This window comes from Natator depressus, chromosome 1 (genome assembly GCF_965152275.1).
Source record: "Natator depressus isolate rNatDep1 chromosome 1, rNatDep2.hap1, whole genome shotgun sequence".
Taxonomy (NCBI): domain Eukaryota; kingdom Metazoa; phylum Chordata; order Testudines; family Cheloniidae; genus Natator; species Natator depressus.
The window spans coordinates 3,728,973-3,749,118 of record NC_134234.1 but is presented as its reverse complement, the minus strand read 5'-3'; the positions used below and the strand labels follow the sequence as shown (position 1 = coordinate 3,749,118).

The window sequence follows — 20,146 nt, the reverse complement described above, 5'->3', positions numbered from 1 at the left end:
GATCCTTAATAATGCGTTGGAGGGGTTTTAGTTGGGGGCTGAAGGTGACGGCTAGTGGCGTTCTGTTATTTTCTTTGTTAGGCCTGTCCTGTAGTAGGTGACTTCTGGGAACTCTTCTGGCTCTATCAATCTGTTTCTTCACTTCCGCAGGTGGGTATTGTAGTTGTAAGAATGCTTGATAGAGATCTTGTAGGTGTTTGTCTCTGTCTGAGGGGTTGGAGCAAATGTGGTTGTATCGCAGAGCTTGGCTGTAGACGATGGATCGTGTGGTGTGGTCAGGGTGAAAGCTGGAGGCATGTAGGTAGGAATAGCGGTCAGTAGGTTTCCGGTATAGGGTGGTGTTGATGTGACCATCGTTTATTAGCACTGTAGTGTCCAGGAAGTGGATCTCATGTGTGGACTGGACCAGGCTGAGGTTGATGGTGGGATGGAAATTGTTGAAATCATGGTGGAATTCCTCAAGGGCTTCTTTTCCATGGGTCCAGATGATGAAGATGTCATCAATATAGCGCAAGTAAAGTAGGGGCGTTAGGGGACGAGAGCTGAGGAAGCGTTGTTCTAAGTCAGCCATAAAAATGTTGGCATACTGTGGGGCCATGCGGGTACCCATAGGCTACAAGGGGCCACAGCAATGGTTCCCTCAACCCACCCAGCAATATTGTTAACCTATCCAACTATACTCTCAGCCCAGCAGAAGCAGCTGTCCTATCTCGGGGTCTCTCCTTCTGCCCCTCCACCCCCTCAAACATGATACAGTTCTGTGGTGACCTAGAATCCTATTTTCGACGTCTCCGACTCAAGGAATATTTCCAAGATACCTCTGAACAACATAATGATCCACAGAGGCCTGCCTACCAACATTACAAAAAGAAGGATTCTAGGTGGACTCCTCCTGAAGGTCGAAACAGCAGACTGGACTTCTACATAGAGTGCTTCCGCCGACGTGCATGGGCTGAAATTGTGGAAAAGCAGCATCACTTGCCCCATAACCTCAGCCGTGCAGAACACAATGCCATCCACAGCCTCAGAAACAACTCTGACATCATAATCAAAAAGGCTGACAAAGGAGGTGCTGTTGTCATCATGAATAGGTTGGAATATGAACAAGAGGCTGCTCGGCAGCTCTCCAACACCACTTTCTACAAGCCATTACCCTCTGATCCCACTGAGAGTTACCAAAAGCATCTACAGCATTTGCTCAAGAAACTTCCTGAAAAAGCGCAAGATCAAATCCGCACAGACACACCCCTGGAACCCCGACCTGGGATATTCTATCTATTACCCAAGATCCATAAACCTGGAAATCCTGGGCGCCCCATCATCTCAGGCATTGGCACCCTGACAGCAGGATTGTCCGGCTATGTAGACTCACTCCTCAGGCCCTACGCTACCAGCACTCCCAGCTACCTTCGAGACACCACTGACTTCCTGAGGAAACTACAATCCATTGGTGATCTTCCTGATAACACCATCCTGGCCACTATGGATGTAGAAGCCCTCTACACCAACATTCCACACAAAGATGGACTACAAGCCATCAAGAACACTATCCCCGATAATGTCACGGCTAACCTGGTGGCTGAACTTTGTGACTTTGTCCTTACCCATAACTATTTTACATTTGGGGACAATGTATACCTTCAGATCAGCGGCACTGCTATGGGTACCCGCATGGCCCCACAGTATGCCAACATTTTTATGGCTGATTTAGAACAACGCTTCCTCAGCTCTCGTCCCCTAACGCCCCTACTTTACTTGCGCTATATTGATGACATCTTCATCATCTGGACCCATGGAAAAGAAGCCCTTGAGGAATTCCACCATGATTTCAACAATTTCCATCTCACCATCAACCTCAGCCTGGTCCAGTCCACACAAGAGATCCACTTCCTGGACACTACAGTGCTAATAAACGATGGTCACATCAACACCACCCTATACCGGAAACCTACTGACCGCTATTCCTACCTACATGCCTCCAGCTTTCACCCTGACCACACCACACGATCCATCGTCTACAGCCAAGCTCTGCGATACAACCACATTTGCTCCAACCCCTCAGACAGAGACAAACACCTACAAGATCTCTATCAAGCATTCTTACAACTACAATACCCACCTGCGGAAGTGAAGAAACAGATTGATAGAGCCAGAAGAGTTCCCAGAAGTCACCTACTACAGGACAGGCCTAACAAAGAAAATAACAGAACGCCACTAGCCGTCACCTTCAGCCCCCAACTAAAACCCCTCCAACGCATTATTAAGGATCTACAACCTATCCTGAAGGATGACCCAACACTCTCACAAATCTTGGGAGAAAGGCCAGTCCTTGCCTACAGACAGCCCCCCAACCTGAAGCGAATACTCACCAACAACCACATACCACACAACAGAACCACTAACCCAGGAACCTATCCTTGCAACAAAGCCCGTTGCCAACTGTGCCCACATATCTATTCAGGGGACACCATCACAGGGCCTAACAACATCAGCCACACTATCAGAGGCTCGTTCACCTGCACATCCACCAATGTGATATATGCCATCATGTGCCAGCAATGCCCCTCTGCCATGTACATTGGTCAAACTGGACAGTCTCTACGTAAAAGAATAAATGGACACAAATCAGATGTTAAGAATTATAACATTCATAAACCAGTCGGAGAACACTTCAATCTCTCTGGTCACGCAATCACAGACATGAGGGTCGCTATCTTAAAGCAAAAAAACTTCAAATCCAGACTCCAGCGAGAAACTGCTGAATTGGAATTCATTTGCAAATTGGATACTATTAATTTGGGCTTGAATAGAGACTGGGAGTGTCTAAGTCATTATGCAAGGTAGCCTATCTCCCCTTGTTTTTTTCCTACAAACCCCCCCCAAGACGTTCTGATTAAACTTGGATTATTGCTGTGCACATTGTAAGATGAGCTATTGCCAGCAGGAGAGTGAGTTTGTGTGTGTGGTTTTTGGAGGGGGGTGTGTGTGTGGGGGGGGGGGGTGAGAAAACCTGGATTAGTGCTGGAAATGACCCACCTTGATTATCATGCGCATTATAAAGAGAGGTTTCAAAGAGGGATGGGCTATTACCAGCAGGAGAGTGAGTTTGTATGTGTGTCTGTGTGTGGGGGGGGGAAGGGTGAGAAAACCTGAATTTGTGCTGGAAATGGCCCTCCTTGATGATCACTTTAGATAAGCTGTTACCAGCAGGAGAGTGGGGTGGGAGGAAGTTTTGTTTCATGGTCTCTGTGTGTATATAATGTCTTCTGCAGTTTCCACGATATGCTATGCATCCGATGAAGTGAGCTGTAGCTCACGAAAGCTCATGCTCAAATAAACTGGTTAGTCTCTAAGGTGCCACAAGTACTCCTTTTCTTTTTTCTTTTTACGAATACAGACTAACACGGCTGTTACTCTGAAAAGAGATCAGGTGGCTTCCTGGCCCAGGAAAGAGACAAAGGAGAGGAGGGGCTGGAGAGTTTCAGTTTGGAGCTGGCTGGGGAAATGGAGCGAGACTCAGATGGGGCTCTGGCCTTCCTGCCCCCCAAGACGGATCTGACTGAGGGGTCCTGTTCGAGGGGTCCTGTTCTCTGTACCTACAAGCTCTGTTTTAGACCATGTTCCTGTCGTCTAATAAACCTTCTGTTTTACTGGCTGGCTGAGAGTCAGGTCTGACTGTGGAGTCGAGGTGCATGGCCCTCTGGCTTCCCCAGGAGCCCCACCTGTGCGGACTCATTGTGGGAAGCTGTCATAAATATAAAGGGAAGGGTACACACCTTTAAAATCCCTCCTGGCCAGAGGAAAAATCCTTTCACCTGTAAAGGGTTAAGAAGCTAGGATAACCTCGCTGGCACCGGACCAAAATGACCATTGAGGAGACAAGATACTTTCAAAAGCTGGGAGGAGGGAGAAAAACAAAGGGTCTGTGTCTGTCTGTATGATGCTTTTGTCGGGGACAGAACAGGAATGGAGTCTTAGAACTTAGTAAGTAATCTAGCTAGAGATGCGTTAGATTATGATTTCTTTAAGTGGCTGAGAAATTAAGTTGTGCTGAATGGAATGGATATTCCTGTTTTCGTGTCTTTTTGTGACTTAAGTTTTTGCCTAGAGGGATTCTCTATGTTTTGAATCTAATTACCCTGTAAGGTATTTACCATCCTGATTTTACAGAGGTGATTCTTTTTACTGTTTCTTCTATTAAAATGTTTCTTTTCAAGAACTGAATGTTTTTTCATTGTTCTATGATCCAAGGGTTTGGGTCTGTGGTCACCTATGCAAATTGGTGAGGATTTTTACCAAACCTTCCCCAGGAAGTGGGGTGCAAGGATTGGGAGGATTTTGGGGGGAAAGATGTTTCCAAACAACGTTTTCCCAATAAACACAGATAAATGTTTGGTGGTGGCAGTAGAAGTCCAAGGGCAAAGGTTAAAATAGTTTGTACCTTGGGGAAGTTTTAACCTAAGCTGGTAAAAGTATGCTTAGGAGGTTTTCATGCAGGTCCCCACTTCTGTACCCTAGAGTTCAGAGTGGAGAAGGAACCTTGACAGAAGCGCATGGTGTGGAAGGGGATGCTGAATGCTCCGAGGTCAGCCCCACAAAGGTCGAAGCTGTGTAAGCTTCTTGCCCTGGAGGCAGTCTTCTCACAGAGAGGAGGCTCCCCCAGAGTCCTGACTGGCTTAGTATGGAGTAGTCCCAGAGCAGCATCCGTCACAGTATTACCAGCCCTTGAACCATAAGTTGTAGGTGGACAATGACGGCAACTTACAACCGGAGTTTCCACCCCACCCCCCAGCGAGAGCTTTCTTTGGTTCTGTGGAAATCAGTCATGCAGAGGAAATATGCAGTTATGTTTTGACAGAACAAAGAGCAATGGTCTCAAGTTGCAGTGGGGGAGGTCTAGGTTGGATATTAGGAAACACTATTTCACTAGGAGGGTGGTGAAGCACTGGAATGGGTTACCTAGGGAGGTGGTGGAATCGCCATCCTTAGAGGTTTTTAAGGCCTGGCTTGACAAAGCCCTGGCTGGGATGATTTAGTGGGTGTTGGTCCTGCTTGGAGCAGGGGGTTGGACTAGATGACCTCCTGAGGTCCCTTCCAACCCTGATATTCTATGATTCTATGTTTTTTACTGACACTTTCATAAGACATCAAAATAATCACAGAATAGTTTGATTAGAATCACTAATCATTAAAATTAATAACTGAGAACAATTAGAAAACTAACAATTAGAGGCAGAGATTTACATGGAGGAGAATTAGGGACTAATCTTGAGAGAAAAAACAACATCTTGGGTCATGGTTGTGGAAAGAAATTCAATGAAACCAAAAGGCTGCAAATTTAAAATGGTGGTGTGATGGGTTGGGTCACAGAGACCCCCTTGGACTGCCACCTGATGTGCTGAGACTACCTCTGAGCTGGTTTCCCCTGGCAGCTTGGGACTTCAGTGCCCTGCCTCGTTGACCCAGACACACTAGCCTGCTGCAAACACAGACCCAGGCCTGAACCACATCCCCCACAAGTTGCAGGCTTAACTGAAAACAGCTTAAGAAGTGCTCCTGTCTCCAGCACCCAGATACCCAGTTCCCAATGGGGTCCAAACCCCAAATAAATCCATTTTACTCTGTATAAAGTTTATACAGGTTAAACACATAAATTGTTCTCCCTCTGTAGCACTGATAGAGAGATATGCCCAGCTGTTTGATCCCCCAGGTATTAATACTTGCTCTGGGTTAATTAATAAGCAAAAAGTGATTTTTATTACATATAAAAGGTAGGATTTAAGTGGTTCCAAGTAATAACAGACAGAACAAAGTGAATTACCATTACCAAAATAAAACAAAAACATGCAAGTCTAAGCCTAATACAGTAGGAAAGTAAATGCAGGTAAATCTCACCCTCAGAGATGTTCCGTTAAATATCTTTCACAGACTAGACTCCTTCCTAGTCTGGGTCCAGCAATCACCCCTCCCCCCGCCCCCCGTAGTTACTGTCCTTTGTTCCAGTTTCTTTCAGACGTCTCTTTGTGATGGAGAGGCTATATTCTGAGCCAGCTGAAGACAAAATGGAGGGGTTCCCAGGGCCCTATATATTCTCTCTCCTGTGGGTGGAAACCCCTTTGTTCTCCTTTGCAAGATCACAGCAACAAGATGGAGTCTGTCGTCACCTGGGCAAGTCACATGTCTGTGGTGATTCAGTATTTTGCAGGCCGACGCCATTGTTTACATGTTAGTTTGAATACTCCCAGGAAAGCTCAGATGTGAATTGGCATCTTCCAAAGTCCATTGCTAGTTAGGCACTCCCAATTACTTGAATAGCCCCTTCACACTATGCTGACCAAATCTGCCTTATGTGCTTCCTACAGCAAACACTTTAAATATAAGCATAGAGCCAACGCTCATAACTTCAGATATAAAAAGGACACATGCATACAGATAGGATGAATATAGTCAGTAGATCATAACCTTTGCAAAGATATGTTACATGGCATATCTAGCATAAAACATATTCCAGTTATGTCATATTTACACTCATAAGCATATTTCTGTAAAGCATTGTGGGGTGCAACGTCACAGGAGGAAGGAGGGGTTGTTGTTTTTACACAACACAATTCGCCTTTGGTACTCACTGCCACAAGATACCATTAACGGCTAAGAGCTGAGCAGGATTCAAAAGAGCCTTGGGCATTAATAGAGATGAGAATACCGAATTTACAGTAATGAGGGTTAAATGTATATTTAGCAGGGACTAAAACCTTCCTGCTTCTGGGCATAAGTCAACCACTAACTGAGGGGATTTAGGAAGAAACTTTCCCACACACAGGATAACTGTTTGTACCCCTGTGGGGTTTCCTCTGAAGCAGCCAGGACTGGCTACTAGAGACAGGATACTGACTAGATGGACCACGGCTCTGATCCAGCCCGGTGGTTCCCATGTCCCTAGATATCTACAGTATTGAAGTCAAAATTGGTTCTTTGTCTAACTGGCCAAAACCATTCCTTAACTGGATGGGTTTTTCACCTCCATCATATGTGAAGTGGCAGCAATGCTCCATGGAAAGGCAGACATTTTCAGTGCCCGTCAAGGTGAGCGTAACTCACTTGTCAGCGTCCTTGTGCCTCTCCGTCTGGCATAAAGTGGGCAGCACAAGGACTAACCTCCCATTTGGCCTTCCCCTCAGAATAGTGAGACCCTCCCTCTTCTGGGGGTGTCATTAAAATTGATCAGAAGGCTACGAATAAATGGATCTCGAGCCCACATAGTGCCATGGCCCTGGGTGTGCAGTGACACATCCCGGGAGCTGATACTGTCTCTTTTGCTACAGGGAGTTAAAGTGTTAAGTTCCATTTCTCGGTGCCAAGGGACCCTCCTTGTTGTGAAGAAGAAGCTACGAGTAAGTTTCATTGTTCAGTTAGCAGCCCATCTGGGGTATTCGGCACCATTTCCACTTCTGCGAGAACATGCAGCCCGCTTGTACCCGGATCTGCTTGGTTTTCATCCCGTAAACAATGGGGTTTAGCATGGGGGGGATGAGCACATAGAGATCAGCCAGCAGGATGGGAATGTGACGGGGGATATGATGGCCAAAGCGGTGGGTTAGGACTGTGAAAAGTGCTGGGGTGTAAAACAAGATGATGATACAGACGTGGGAGCCACAGGTGCTTAAAGCCTTGAGCCGGGCATCTTTGGTGGGGAGCCTGAAGACAGCCCTGAGGATCAGCGCATAAGAGACGCCAATAAGCACAACATCTAGTATAACGGTTACAATCGGCACTGCAAAGCCATACCAGATATTGACGGTTATGTCTGCACAGGCCAGTCTGGCCACCCCTATGTGCTCGCAGTATGAGTGCGGAAGGACTTTGCTTCCGCAGAAGGGCAGCCATTCAAGCAGAAAAACCACGGGGACAATTATACAAAAGCTTCTGATGACTATGGCCACAGCGATTTTCCCAGTCTTCGCATTGGTGAGGATAGTCGTGTATCTCAGGGGGTCGCAGATGGCTACGTACCGATCAAACGCCATGGCCAGCAGGACAGCCGACTCAGCAACAAACCCAAAGTGAACAAAGAAAATCTGGGTGAGGCAGGACTCGAAAGCAATTTCCTTGGCCCTAAACCAGAAGATGGCCAGCATTTTCGGCACTGTAGAAGTAGATAATAATAAATCGGTGACCGCCAACATGGAGAGGAAAAAGTACATGGACTCCTGGAGGCTGCGCTCTGTTGCAATAAGGAACATTAGAACACAGTTCCCTAAGAGAGCAACAATGTACATCAAAGAGAAGGGGATGGCGATCCAGGTGTGCCAGTCCTCCAAGCCCGGGATGCCAACGAGAATGAATGTGAGATGACTGAATTTTGTGCTGTTGAGATCAGACATGAAGAGGTGTGGGTTCTGCTTGGATGCTAGGCAAAGCTGGAAACAAAGACAAGGTCAGTACTTGCTGGGGTAATGCCCCTTTCACACTCACTTCTCACTAACATTCTAGAGTGAAACTCACCCCCGGCCGAGAGCTTGCACAAGGCGCAGGGCCCTCTCGGCCACCAGAAACAGGTTTTTTTCAGGAAATAGTGCCAAAGATTCACATCACGTGAAACTAAAATGTGCTTTCTTTGAACGCAATACAAACCTGAGTCTAAGAGCTACATTCAGACCTGCAAAGAACAGAAACATACCATGTGACAGTGACCGGTCAGAAAGTAGCTGGTACAGCACTTGTTCCCGCTCAGATGGTAGCTAGGGGATTCCTCATGAGTGCAGCCGCCTTTGTTCGGTTCCACCCCCTTATATAGCTTTGGCACAAGGTGGGAATCTTTTGTCTCTCTGGGCCCCCACCCCCCTTCTAAATGGAAAAGCACCCAGGTGACATGGTCACATGTCCTGTGAGACACCCAAGCGTTCATTCCTCCCAGCCTGGCTCACAGGGAGGCCTGCCTGCAAACAGAGCCATCCACGGTCAATTGTCCTGGCTGATGGGAGCCATCAAGATTCCCAACCACCATTAATGGCCCACACTTTGCATAATTACAATAGGCCCTCAGAGTTATATTTCATATTTCTAGTTTCAGATACAAGAGTGATACATTTATACAAATAGGATGACCACACTCCGTAGATTATAAGCTTTTTCATGATACTTTACAAGAGACCTTTTGCAGAAGCATATTCCAGTTACATTATATTCATACTTATAAAGTATGAATATAATGTATGGCAAACTTATAATATAAATATAATGTATGGCAAATAATTTATGGCAAACTTCTTGCCATAAATATTGTTGGGACAAAGACCATAGCAGATTTTTTTTTAAAGGATTGAACATTTGGGTGGAGGAGGAGAACAACCAGAATTACACAACTGTAAACATTTTAAAAAATGCATCGCTTTTGCAGGGGATATAAACCCCTACTCATACTTGAGGGTCCCCTGTTCATACGTCCAAGAATTACATTAGCCCCTTTTGACCCCAGCAACACAATGGGAGCTCATGTTGAGCTGATTATCCACCATGACCCCCGAGTCCTTTTCAGATCCATCTACCCTGGGTCTCCCTGCAGCACTCCTGTCATAAATAAAGGGAAGGGTAAACCCCTTTAAAATCCCTCCTGGCCAGAGGAAAAATCCTCTCACCTGTAAAGGGTTAAGAAGCTAAAGGTAACCTCGCTGGCACCTGACCAAAATGACCAATGAGGAGACAAGATACTTTCAAAAGCTGGGAGGAGGGAGAGAAACAAAGGGTCTGGGTCTGTCTGTATGCTGCTTTTGCTGGGGATAGACCAGGAATGGAGTCTTAGAACTTTTAGTAAGTAATCTAGCTAGGTATGCATTAGATTATGATTTCTTTAAATGGCTGAGAAAAGAATTGTGCTGAATAGAATGACTATTTCTGTCTGTGTGTCTTTTTTGTAACTTAAGGTTTTGCCTAGAGGGATTCTCTATGTTTTAAATCTAATTACCCTGTAAGGTATCTACCATCCTGATTTTACAGGGGTGATTCCTTTACTTCTATTTCTATTAAAAGTCTTCTTGTAAGAAAACTGAATGCTTTTTCATTATTCTCAGATCCAAGGGTTTGGGTCTGTGGTCACCTATGCAAATTGGTGAGGATTTTTACCAAACCTTTCTCAGGAAGTGGGGTGCAAAGGTTGGGAGGATTTTGGGGGAGAAAGACGTGTCCAAACTACGTTTCCCAGTAAACCCAGTTAGAGTTTGGTGGTGGCAGTGGTTATTCCAAGGACAAAGGATAAAATTAGTTTGTACCTTAGGGAAGTTTTAACCTAAGCTGGTAAAAGTAAGCTTAGGAGGTTTTCATGCGGGTCCCCACATCTGTACCCTAGAGTTCAGAGTGTGGGAGGAATCTTGACAACTCCCTTTGATATCAATTGCAGATCCATTATGATAACTCTACACCCCAGCCAGTGGACCATAGTTAACAATGACATTCAGCCCTCTCCACAGAATGGATTTGCCATTGCCTGATATAGGGAGTCTGCAGGCAGGTTCTAATCCTCATCTTTAATCAATAAGTCAATCATAAGAGTTAGTGCTAAATAACCAAGTATTGAAAGAGCTTAAACCTCACGCTTCGCATTGAAATCAATGGCCAACTATTACCAGTCAGGAGGATCCCTGAAGAAGTGTCATGTTATCCCACATCTGCCAGTTCTGGAGCTTCTTGCCCCTTCCCTGCAGCACCTGGTGCTCCTCACTGCTGGAGGGGGGGATGCTGGACAAGACAGACCCTGGTCTGACCCAGTCTGGCAATGCCTCTGTTCCTACTTTTGTAGTAGCTTCAGTTTGTTCTTTGGTGCTTTTAATTAGTCTGGCCCAAAGTAGCAGATTGTCAGTCAAAACGTTATGGAGTCACAGTCTAACCCCAGCTCGGAGATGCCCAGAAGACTCTCCAGGGTAACAGATGAGCAGGAAACTCAGGTACGAATGACAACCCATACCCATCACTGTCTGCCGGGTCAGGAACTGGCCAGGTGTCCCAGGCAGAGACATGGCATTACAAACCCTGCCTGGGCGACTGGCATCTCCCTGGCTGGGAGCCTGGACGCTGTATCTCTTAGTGGCATTTTCTCCTGGCTGCCAATGCCCTGCCTCTCACCCTATTCCATCACACTGCTTAAATGACAAAGGGCTCCTTCCAAACCGTGTCCGGTTGTCACACGGGGCCAGATCCCCAGCTGGGGGAATCCCCACGGCCCCACCAAAGGGGATGGAGCTATGTCCGGTGACACTGGCTGATGATCTGGCCCTTTGTTATCTGAGGCTTACAGGTTTCCTTGAAGCAGTAAGGTGAAAACTGGAGTTGTTGCAGCCACCCTTGGGAGAATGTCTTGGGTCAGTTTATGATCCAGGGTAACTGGGATGTTACAAGAAGACAGCCACATTTCATATCCCTTTGCAGTAGTTACACACAGTATTTCCATATGACCCACTGGGAAGACAAAGCACACTTCAGCCTTGCACACATGATTTGCAGAGTGGAGAATTCAGCTGCTCTGTTAGAATTGCACTTTCCCTGAAAATAGAAAATAAACAATAGTTTCTATCTCCCTGTCTTTCTGTCCCTCCACCCACCATCTTTGGTATTTCTAAGGCACTGTCACCTCGGTATTTAAAGCCCTGAAGTTCGTTATCATTTTATAGCTGAATCATTTGGAAGCTTGGCATAACGAAATGCTAGTGATTCTGGCCTGCTCTCCTCTGAGCTCTTGAGATGGGAAGGGAAATCAAGACAGGCCTCCCCTCTCTGAATGGGACACGGAATGATCTGTAATAATAGCACTTCGCAGAGCATAGCAGCATCAGCCCCACGGGGAGGTGCAGCAGGGATTATCTCTTTCTTGCACACTGGAAAAATGAACACAGGCCTTCATTTTACAGGGACCTCTCCTGTGGAATGTCTTTGCAGGATCCGGGCCAGGGAGAGGCCAGGTGATGGGACAAGAACTGGGAATGCCTAGTTTCCATTCCTGGGCTCACTGCGTGCCAGCTGCAATACCCCATGAGAATACTGCAGCTCGTTGCAAGCAGAAAACACACTCCGTGAGGCATTGCATTCCAGTCTATATTTTCACTGTCTTTTCTTTGGCTGTGGGCTCGATCCTGGAAGATCCTATGTGCCCTCAGCTCCCACTGAAACCAGCGGAGGTTGAAGGTGCCCTTGGACTGGGTCCTTGGCATGCTAATGTTCCCACTGATGACACGCAACAGGCACCTTTCTAAAGAGAGGGATGCACCAGTAATGGAGGCCTGCCCCCATCCCAAACAACTCACCAAGCTCCTGCTCCGGCCCGGGCTGAGGAATCTCGGCCTGTGATCCGGGTGGAGAGCTCCAGGCAGTGTGAAGCACACTGACCAGGGCTCAGACACAGGGATATTTATACTGCCTCCCTGGGAATCCCAGGAGGGCTCCGAGCCAGCAGAGAGCCCCAGGGACTCACCAGTTTCCATCTCAGCCTCATGCAGGTGCGATCTTTAAACGGGAGATTTCCCAATGTTTGTATGAACGATATTCCTGATGGCTTTCCCCATCGCCAGCACAAACGCCCAGACTCTGGCTGTTATTCCACACGGGGAACAGGGGAGCACCTTCAAGCCCTAACTGGGATCACGGAGCTGCTGCACTGGTCTGGACACATACAGCGAGAGCAGCTCCTGCCCCAGAGAGCTCTCAATCTAAACAAAGGGTGGGAGCAAGGAAGTCCCATTGCCCCCAATTTGCAGGTGGGGAACAGAGCTCCAGGGATGCTAAGTGACTCACCCAAGGTCACACAGGAAGTCAGTGGCAGAGCCAGGAATTGAATCCAGGGCTCCCAAGTCCCAGCCCAGAGCTGCCATCACAACACCATTCTTCCTCTCTGAGAGCATGTCACAGGGTGCTCTTCTCGCATCTAGGGGCACTCCCTTCTGGCCACGACTGGGGATTAGCTCGACCAGGCCCACACCCCTTCCTGTGGTTGCACCCCTCACTCTCTCTCTCTCTCACATGGGACTTGACTGCTCCCGCTTGGTGGCTTGGCCCTCCCCCCCAGGAGACTGTGGGTTTCCCCTTCCGGGGACGTTGTATGCCTCAAAGTCTCTCAGGACCCACTGACCATCTTTCACTGCCCCTTAGCACTGCGACTTTGCCAGTGCCTGGCAGGGGAAGCCAGGTGTCCGGTTTTCAACTGGAACACCCATTTGCAAAGGGACCCTGGCAGCTCCATTTGGCACAGCTGACCGGGCCACTAAAAGTCCGTTTGGCCGCAGCAGGGGCTAAGGCAGGCTCCCTGCCCGGCTCTGCATGGATCCTAGGAAGCAGCAGCATGTCCGGCTCCTAGGCAGATGGTGGCCAGGGGGGCTCAGCATGCTGCCCCCACCTGCAGGTGCCACCCCGAGTGCCAGCTCTGCAGCTCCCTGACAGCGCCTGCAGCCTCTCTCTGCAGCAGCCTTCTGCTCTCAGCTCCTGGGCCCCCCAGGGCCGGCCCTAGATCGAATAGCACCCCAGGCAAGGATCATCTGTGGCTCCCCCCTTCATTTGTTAAACCTTTGAATACCCTTTTTTATTGCATTTGTTGCCCATTTCACGACTTCAATGCATTGTTCACATACATGGTTTATCCCTGCCATATAAGACGATACATTTGCAGGCTAGAATCTGTAAATCTGTATTTATTCATGCCATATATAAGCAAATAAAAAAAATAGTTTCCTCTATGCTTATAGGAACTTTTTAATGTTAAAAATCCCTGAAATGTACAAACACCGAGACATTGCTCTGTGCACCGACATTGGGAGGACCAGCATTAACTCGTGTTCCAGCAGGTGATGGCTGTACACTGTTAACCCTCGTCCTTTCGTTCAAAAGGTGGCTTTTCCCGCCTTTGCCCTGGGGAACTGCAGGACAACGACTGGCCAGGGGCATTTTCAAGTGGTACCATAACGAGCGAGCTCATTAAATACGTCCTTTATTAGGCGCGACTTACACGCTTCGAGTCTTAAAACACAGGAACACTTCCACAACGGCACAATGAAACAACGTTCACTTCATCGCAGCGGGGCTCTTACTCCACTTTGCTCTTTGGCCACGTTCTAGGAGGTTCCAGGAAAACGGCGTTCTCCTGGAAGGTGCCACAACATTTGGCAAAGGTCCGGAACATTCTGGGCGTCTGGTGAAGCATGAACCCAGCTACGGAATACCGGAGACATTTTCCTTCAGACATTTCCTTCTCCCTTTTGTCGCTAGCCACAAAACCAGCACCCTGAGCCCAGCACCCCCCTACCAAAACCTGGCCCTCCAGCCTGGGTCACTGCCCCTAAATCCGGCCCCTAAATCCGGTTCCTGACCAGCTGAGCCTCATCTCTAATTAGTCCCGGCTCCTCCTAGGTGGTTAATTGGCCCCCCGGCCACCTGAATCCCTTCAGGCCTCGTGGGGGGTGGACACGCCATCGCACACCCTCCCCCTCACGCCTGTAACCCTCGGGGTGCCCCGTGCTCGGCATGTTCCTGAGCTGGGGCCACAGTCCATCCCTCTCTCATTTGAGGTATGAATTGATGCTTTTTTATATCTGGACCCTCCTGCAGAGTCCCATTACTGTGGCACCTATAACCCCTGAGTAAGCTCCTGTGCATCCAGACCGCCCCTGCACCCAGATCCCGCTCTGAGCCACCTGCACCCAGATTGCCCCACAAAGAACCCTCTCAACCCACACCTGGATCCCCCCACATTAAGCCCCTCTGCACTTGGATCCTGTCTGGCTGAGCCTGCCTGCCCACACCTGGTACACCTGGCATTGAGGGGCAGGACCTGGGTGTTTCTGGGGCAGGATTGGTCCTCGCGTTGTGTCAGTGTCGGGTGCAGCCCCACCGCTAAGTCCATGTGCCGGGGCGGGGAGCTGCAGAGTGATCGCCCACCTCAGTGCAGCTAGTGGCCTGTGCTCCCCAATGCCATGCTGGAGCCTCCACATTTATTTGACAAACAAATTTTCCAGAATTTTGTTAGAATTTTTAAAATATTGCACGCAGAATTTCTAATTTTTTGGTGCCGAATGCCCTCCGGAGTAATGGAGGATAGGTCTATCCATGGCTATTAGCCAAGATGGTCAGGGATGCAACCCCATGCTCTGGAGGTACCTAAACCTCCAACTTCCAGAAGCTGGGAATGAGTGACAGGGGATGGATCACTTGATGATTCCCTGTTCTGTTCATTCCCTCTGGGGCACCTGGCATTGGCCCCTGTCAGAAGACAGGGTACAGGGCTAGATGGACCTTTGGTCTGACCCAGTGTGGCCGTTCTCATGTTCTTCCTTATGTTTTCCTTAGTCTAAAATAAAGGTCATTTACGACCCCCCGCATCACCTCCGGTCCCCTCCCCCCGCTGTTCTCGCCCTTGGGTGCTAGAAACAAGGGGAAAGGGAAGGAAGGAAGCAAGAAAGGACAGGGAGTTTACTGGCCCAGGGGCAGCCCCATTAGCCCCTCCTTACTGGCTGTCCCTGTTGCAAGGCCCCTGCCATACTTTTTGGTGCTTCATCGACACTTGTAAGGGTGTCTGTGCCCAACCCCAGGCTCTTGTCTCATCAGGAGCGTAGACACGGCCAGAGGGAGCTCCATTACCAGCCCCCACGAGCATTTTCAGAATAATTCTTTCCTTGCCCTGTTTGTTGAGCTGCAGCCCTTGGCTAGAAACACTCAGAGGAGGGCTTGTGCAAGGCACAGCCTGCCTCCGGCAAGGAGCAGCACAGAGTGCCTTCTGCTCTCTGAGCCCCTGGTCCAAAGCCGGCTGCATTCACCCAGCAGGGTTGGCTCAGACTTTAGGGCTCGCGCTCGCCCAGGGCGGAGTGCGCTCTGCTCCCACCGGCGTGGGGGTCAGGGCTCTCACGCTGCACAGGCTCCCAGGCAATGCTCTGCACTATGGGCGGGGAAAGTGTGAACAAGAGGAGCTCACGCTGCCCACACACACAAGTGAGGCTGCAAGTGGTGTGTGCGCCCAGCATGGGGTGCATGGGAGAGAATTAGCAAGGGCCTTCGGCACGCGCTGGGAGGTTGAAGAGACATGCAGCTCAGCTCACTTCGTACACCTGACGGGGAAGCGCTGTGACATTTTACGGCAAAAACCCCCAGATCCCTGGGGCTTGAATGCTGCCTGCTGTTCTGGTCGCTGCAGCTCAGAAATGATATATTCGAATGGGAAAAGATTCAGAGAAGGGCAGCAAAGATGAGGAGGGGGACGGCACAGCGAAGATGAGGAGGGGGATGGCACTGCAAAGATGAGGAGGGGGACGGTGCAGCAAAGATGAGGAGGGAGACGGCACAGCGAAGCTGAGGAGGGGGACGTCAGAGCAAAGATGAGGAGGGGGATGGCACAGCGAAGATGAGGAGGGGGACGTCAGAGCAAAGATGAGGAGGGGGATGGCACAGCGAAGATGAGGAGGGGGACGGCACGGCGAAGATGAGGAGGGGGATGGCACAGCGAAGCTGAGGAGGGGGACGTCAGAGCAAAGATGAGGAGGGGGATGGCACAGCGAAGATGAGGAGGGGGACGTCAGAGCAAAGATGAGGAGGGGGATGGCACAGCGAAGATGAGGAGGGGGACGTCGGAGCAAAGATGAGGAGGGGGATGGCACAGCGAAGATGAGGAGGGGGACGTCAGAGCAAAGATGAGGAGGGGGATGGCACAGCGAAGATGAGGAGGGGGAGGGCACGGCGAAGATGAGGAGGGGGACGTCAGAGCAAAGATGAGGAGGGGGACGGCACGGCGAAGATGAGGAGGGGGATGGCGCGGCAAAGATGAGGAGGGGGACGGTGCGGCAAAGATGAGGAGGGGGACGGCACAGCAAAGATGAGGAGGGGGACGGCACAGCAAAGATGAGGACAGAGATGGCACAGTGAAGATGAGGAGGGGGATGGCACAGCGAAGATGAGGAGGGGGACGTCAGAGCAAAGATGAGGAGGGGGATGGCACGGCAAAGATGAGGAGGGGGATGGCACAGCAAAGATGAGGAAGGGGACGGCACGGCAAAGATGAGGAGGGGGATGGCACAGCGAAGATGAGGAGGGGGACGGCACGGCAAAGATGAGGAGGGGGATGGCACAGCGAAGATGAGGAGGGGGATGGCACGGCAAAGATGAGGAGGGGGATGGCACAGCGAAGATGAGGAGGGGGAGGGCACAGTGAAGATGAGGAGGGGGATGGCACAGCGAAGATGAGGAGGGGGACGTCAGAGCAAAGATGAGGAGGGGGATGGCACAGCGAAGATGAGGAGGGGGAGGGCACGGCGAAGATGAGGAGGGGGATGGCAACCATCCATATGAGGAGAGGTTAAAAAGACTGAGGTAGTTCAATTTAGAAAAGAGCCAGCCATAGCATGGAGAAAACGAATTTGTTCGTCTCTAAGGTGCCACAAGTCCTCCTGTTCTTTTTGCGGATACAGAATAACACGGCTGCTCCTCGGAAACCTGAATCAGGAAGAGTTCACAGAACCCAAGGACCGGGGCTCCCCCAGTGAAATGAACAGGGAGCGGGTTTAAAACAAAGGGAAGCATTTCCTCACACCGCGCACAGTCAACCTGTGGATCTTGTTGCCAGGGGATGTTGTGAAGGCCAAATAACAGTGTTCAAAAAAGAATTCGATCAGTTCCTGGAGGAAAGGTCCATCGATGGCTATTCGCCAAGATGGTCACAGTTGCAACCCCATGCTTTGGATGTCCCTCGCCTCTGACTGCCAGAAGTTGGGAATGGGCAATAGGGGATGGATCACTTGATAAATTGCCCTGTTCTGTTCACTCCCTATGGGGCACCTGGCATTGGCCACTGTTGGAAGACAGGGCACTGGGCTAGATGGACCATTGCTCTGACCCAGTAGGGCCGTTCTTATGTTCCCTGCTGGCTCTGAGCCCCCCACTGGGATTCCCAGGGCGGCAGTATAAATATCCCTGTGTTTCAGCCCTGGTCAGTGAGGATTCCCCACCGCCTGCCGCTCCCCACCCGGGTCACAGGCAGAGATTCCTCATCCCCGGTGGGGGCAGGAGCCTGGGGAGTCCTTTGCATGGCCATGTAGTTGGAACATCTGACGTCAATCCAGCGCTGAGGGGCTATGAAGCAGGGACGGTGGAGTAGCCCATTCCAATCTAAACTGGAGCCGGTCGGGCATTTTTTGAGGTCACATTTGTTGGTGGGAAATGCCAGTGTCTCCAAAACAAACCTTCTCACAGGAATGTGTTGGTTTCCATGAAACCTTCACCAGGAAGGTCCTCAAGATGGAGCAGCTCATGAGCGAGTGCTCCCCAAGCCTGAATTACCCATGGCAGGGGGTTCACATAGCTGTGGAAGACCTAGATTTAAGTCCAAACTCTGCCTGATTTGGAGCCGGGATTTGAACCTAGGCCTCCACATCCCACACGATGGCCTGTGTGTAACCCTGACTGAGGAATGCACATCTCAGTTAGCTACATTTTTTTAAAACAGAGCCAAGTTGTGAACATGTACAAACAGTCACTCCAATTTTCAATGACTTAAGAAAAGACCCCGGGGATTCTTATGCACCCAGCAGCACCCAGGAAAATCAATGAAAAACTCCCATTAACGTCAATGGACTCTGGATCAGGCCCAAAGGAAGTGTTGCTTTTTGGGGGGAGAGGAGAAGTTTGGTGAAAGTTTGACCCAAAACATTCCTCCCCTTTGTGGACGCTGAGATGCAGCTAAACCACAGACGAAATGTTCATAGAGTCAGAGATTATCTGCCAGGAGACCACTGTGACCCTCGGCTCTGATCTCCGGTTTAATACAGGACGTAGGGCTTCCCTGCATTATTTCCTGTTTGAACTAGAGCAGAGCTTTTAGCAAAACAGCCCATCTTGATTTAAAAATCGCCAGTGATGGAGAATTCTCCACGACCCTTGGTAAACGGTTCAAGGGATTAATTACTTTAACTGCAAAAAATGTACGCCTCATTTCCAGTGTGAATGTGTCTAGCTTCCACTTCTGGCCGCTGGATCGTGTTAGACCTTTCTCTGCTGCACTGAAGAGTTCATTATTAAATATTTGTTCCCCATGTAGGTGCTTACAGGCTGCGATCATGTCAGCCCTTAACAGTCTTTTTGTGAAGCTAAATAGATGAAGCTCCTTGAATCCATCACTCTAAGGCAGGTTTTCTAATCCTTTAATCATTCTCGTGGCTCTTCTCTGAACCCTCTTCTCTCCATACTGCTGGAACTGTGTCCTGTGTTTTCTGTTCTCACACATCCCCACAGAGCACCCTTCTTCTGGGGGCAGCTGCAGGCCAGTCCAAAGTCTATGCATCACTTAAATCCTGCTTCAGCTTCTGCAGGGGGTGAATCCCACCTGCAGGTACATACTCCACATTCAGCGTGTGAATCCCGGCTGCTCACATATTTACTGATATTGTCTTTGCCAGCAGGGACGAGAACCTGATCCAGAGTCAATGTGACGTTTCAGGGTTGATCCAACAAAGCACCTTTCTGAAGCTCCCTCCCCGCGCTGACCCTGATAACAAGTCTACCTGCATCGGTCAAGGAGCAGCCCCGCTGCAGAATTCCACACAGCTTCCTCATGTGGGCCAACACGAGATCACTCTCTCTCGAATCTGCCTCATGCTCACCCCATAAATGATGGGGTTTAACCTTGAGCGGGGGATGTACAATTGCTGGACCCAGGTGTCACAGCTGTGCTAATGTGTCCATCCTGCACTGCACAGACCTTCTGACTTGGGTCTGAGGCTTGGCCTGCGTCCACACTGCAAAATGGCAGGGCTTGGACTCGAGTCCCTGTGGGACTGGGGCTCTGACCCACCCTGCTAGCCAGGTCCTAACGCCTGGGTCCTGAGTGCTCGCTGACCCAAGGGAGATTGACTTGTGAGTGGATGGAAGCGGGGCTCAAACCTGAGTCAGACCCTGGGCTTATGTGCAGTGTAGACAGATCTGCATATGCTTGTGGGCTTGAAGGCCAGCATATTCAGAAGTGGCCACATCACCCAGCAGCTGGTGTTTTCAGTGGTAATATCTGGGTGCCAAGCAGAGCTGGAAAAAAACCTACTTTCCCCACCACCCCCCAAGTTATGAAATTTTCTGAGAAAAAAGGGACAGGGTTTTTTCAACATTTTTTGTGCAAGACGTATTTCATTTTTCTACCAGA

The 20,146-nt window shown here is 49.5% G+C and overlaps 1 protein-coding gene across 1 annotated transcript; it reads right to left on the bottom strand.

The window, feature by feature from the left end:
* Positions 1 to 7,409: 7,409 nt before the first annotated feature.
* LOC141981012 (olfactory receptor 52B2-like) lies at positions 7,410 to 8,381 on the bottom strand. Its single transcript, XM_074942831.1, has one exon. The coding sequence runs from the start codon at positions 8,379 to 8,381 to the stop codon at positions 7,410 to 7,412; it is 972 nt and encodes a 323-aa protein (XP_074798932.1).
* Between the last annotated feature and the right edge of the window lie 11,765 nt (positions 8,382 to 20,146).

Bases quoted from the DNA above. Each gene is read 5' to 3' on its own strand.
- LOC141981012 (XM_074942831.1), bottom strand. From the start codon at position 8,381: ATGTCTGATCTCAACAGCACAAAATTCAGTCATCTCACATTCATTCTC.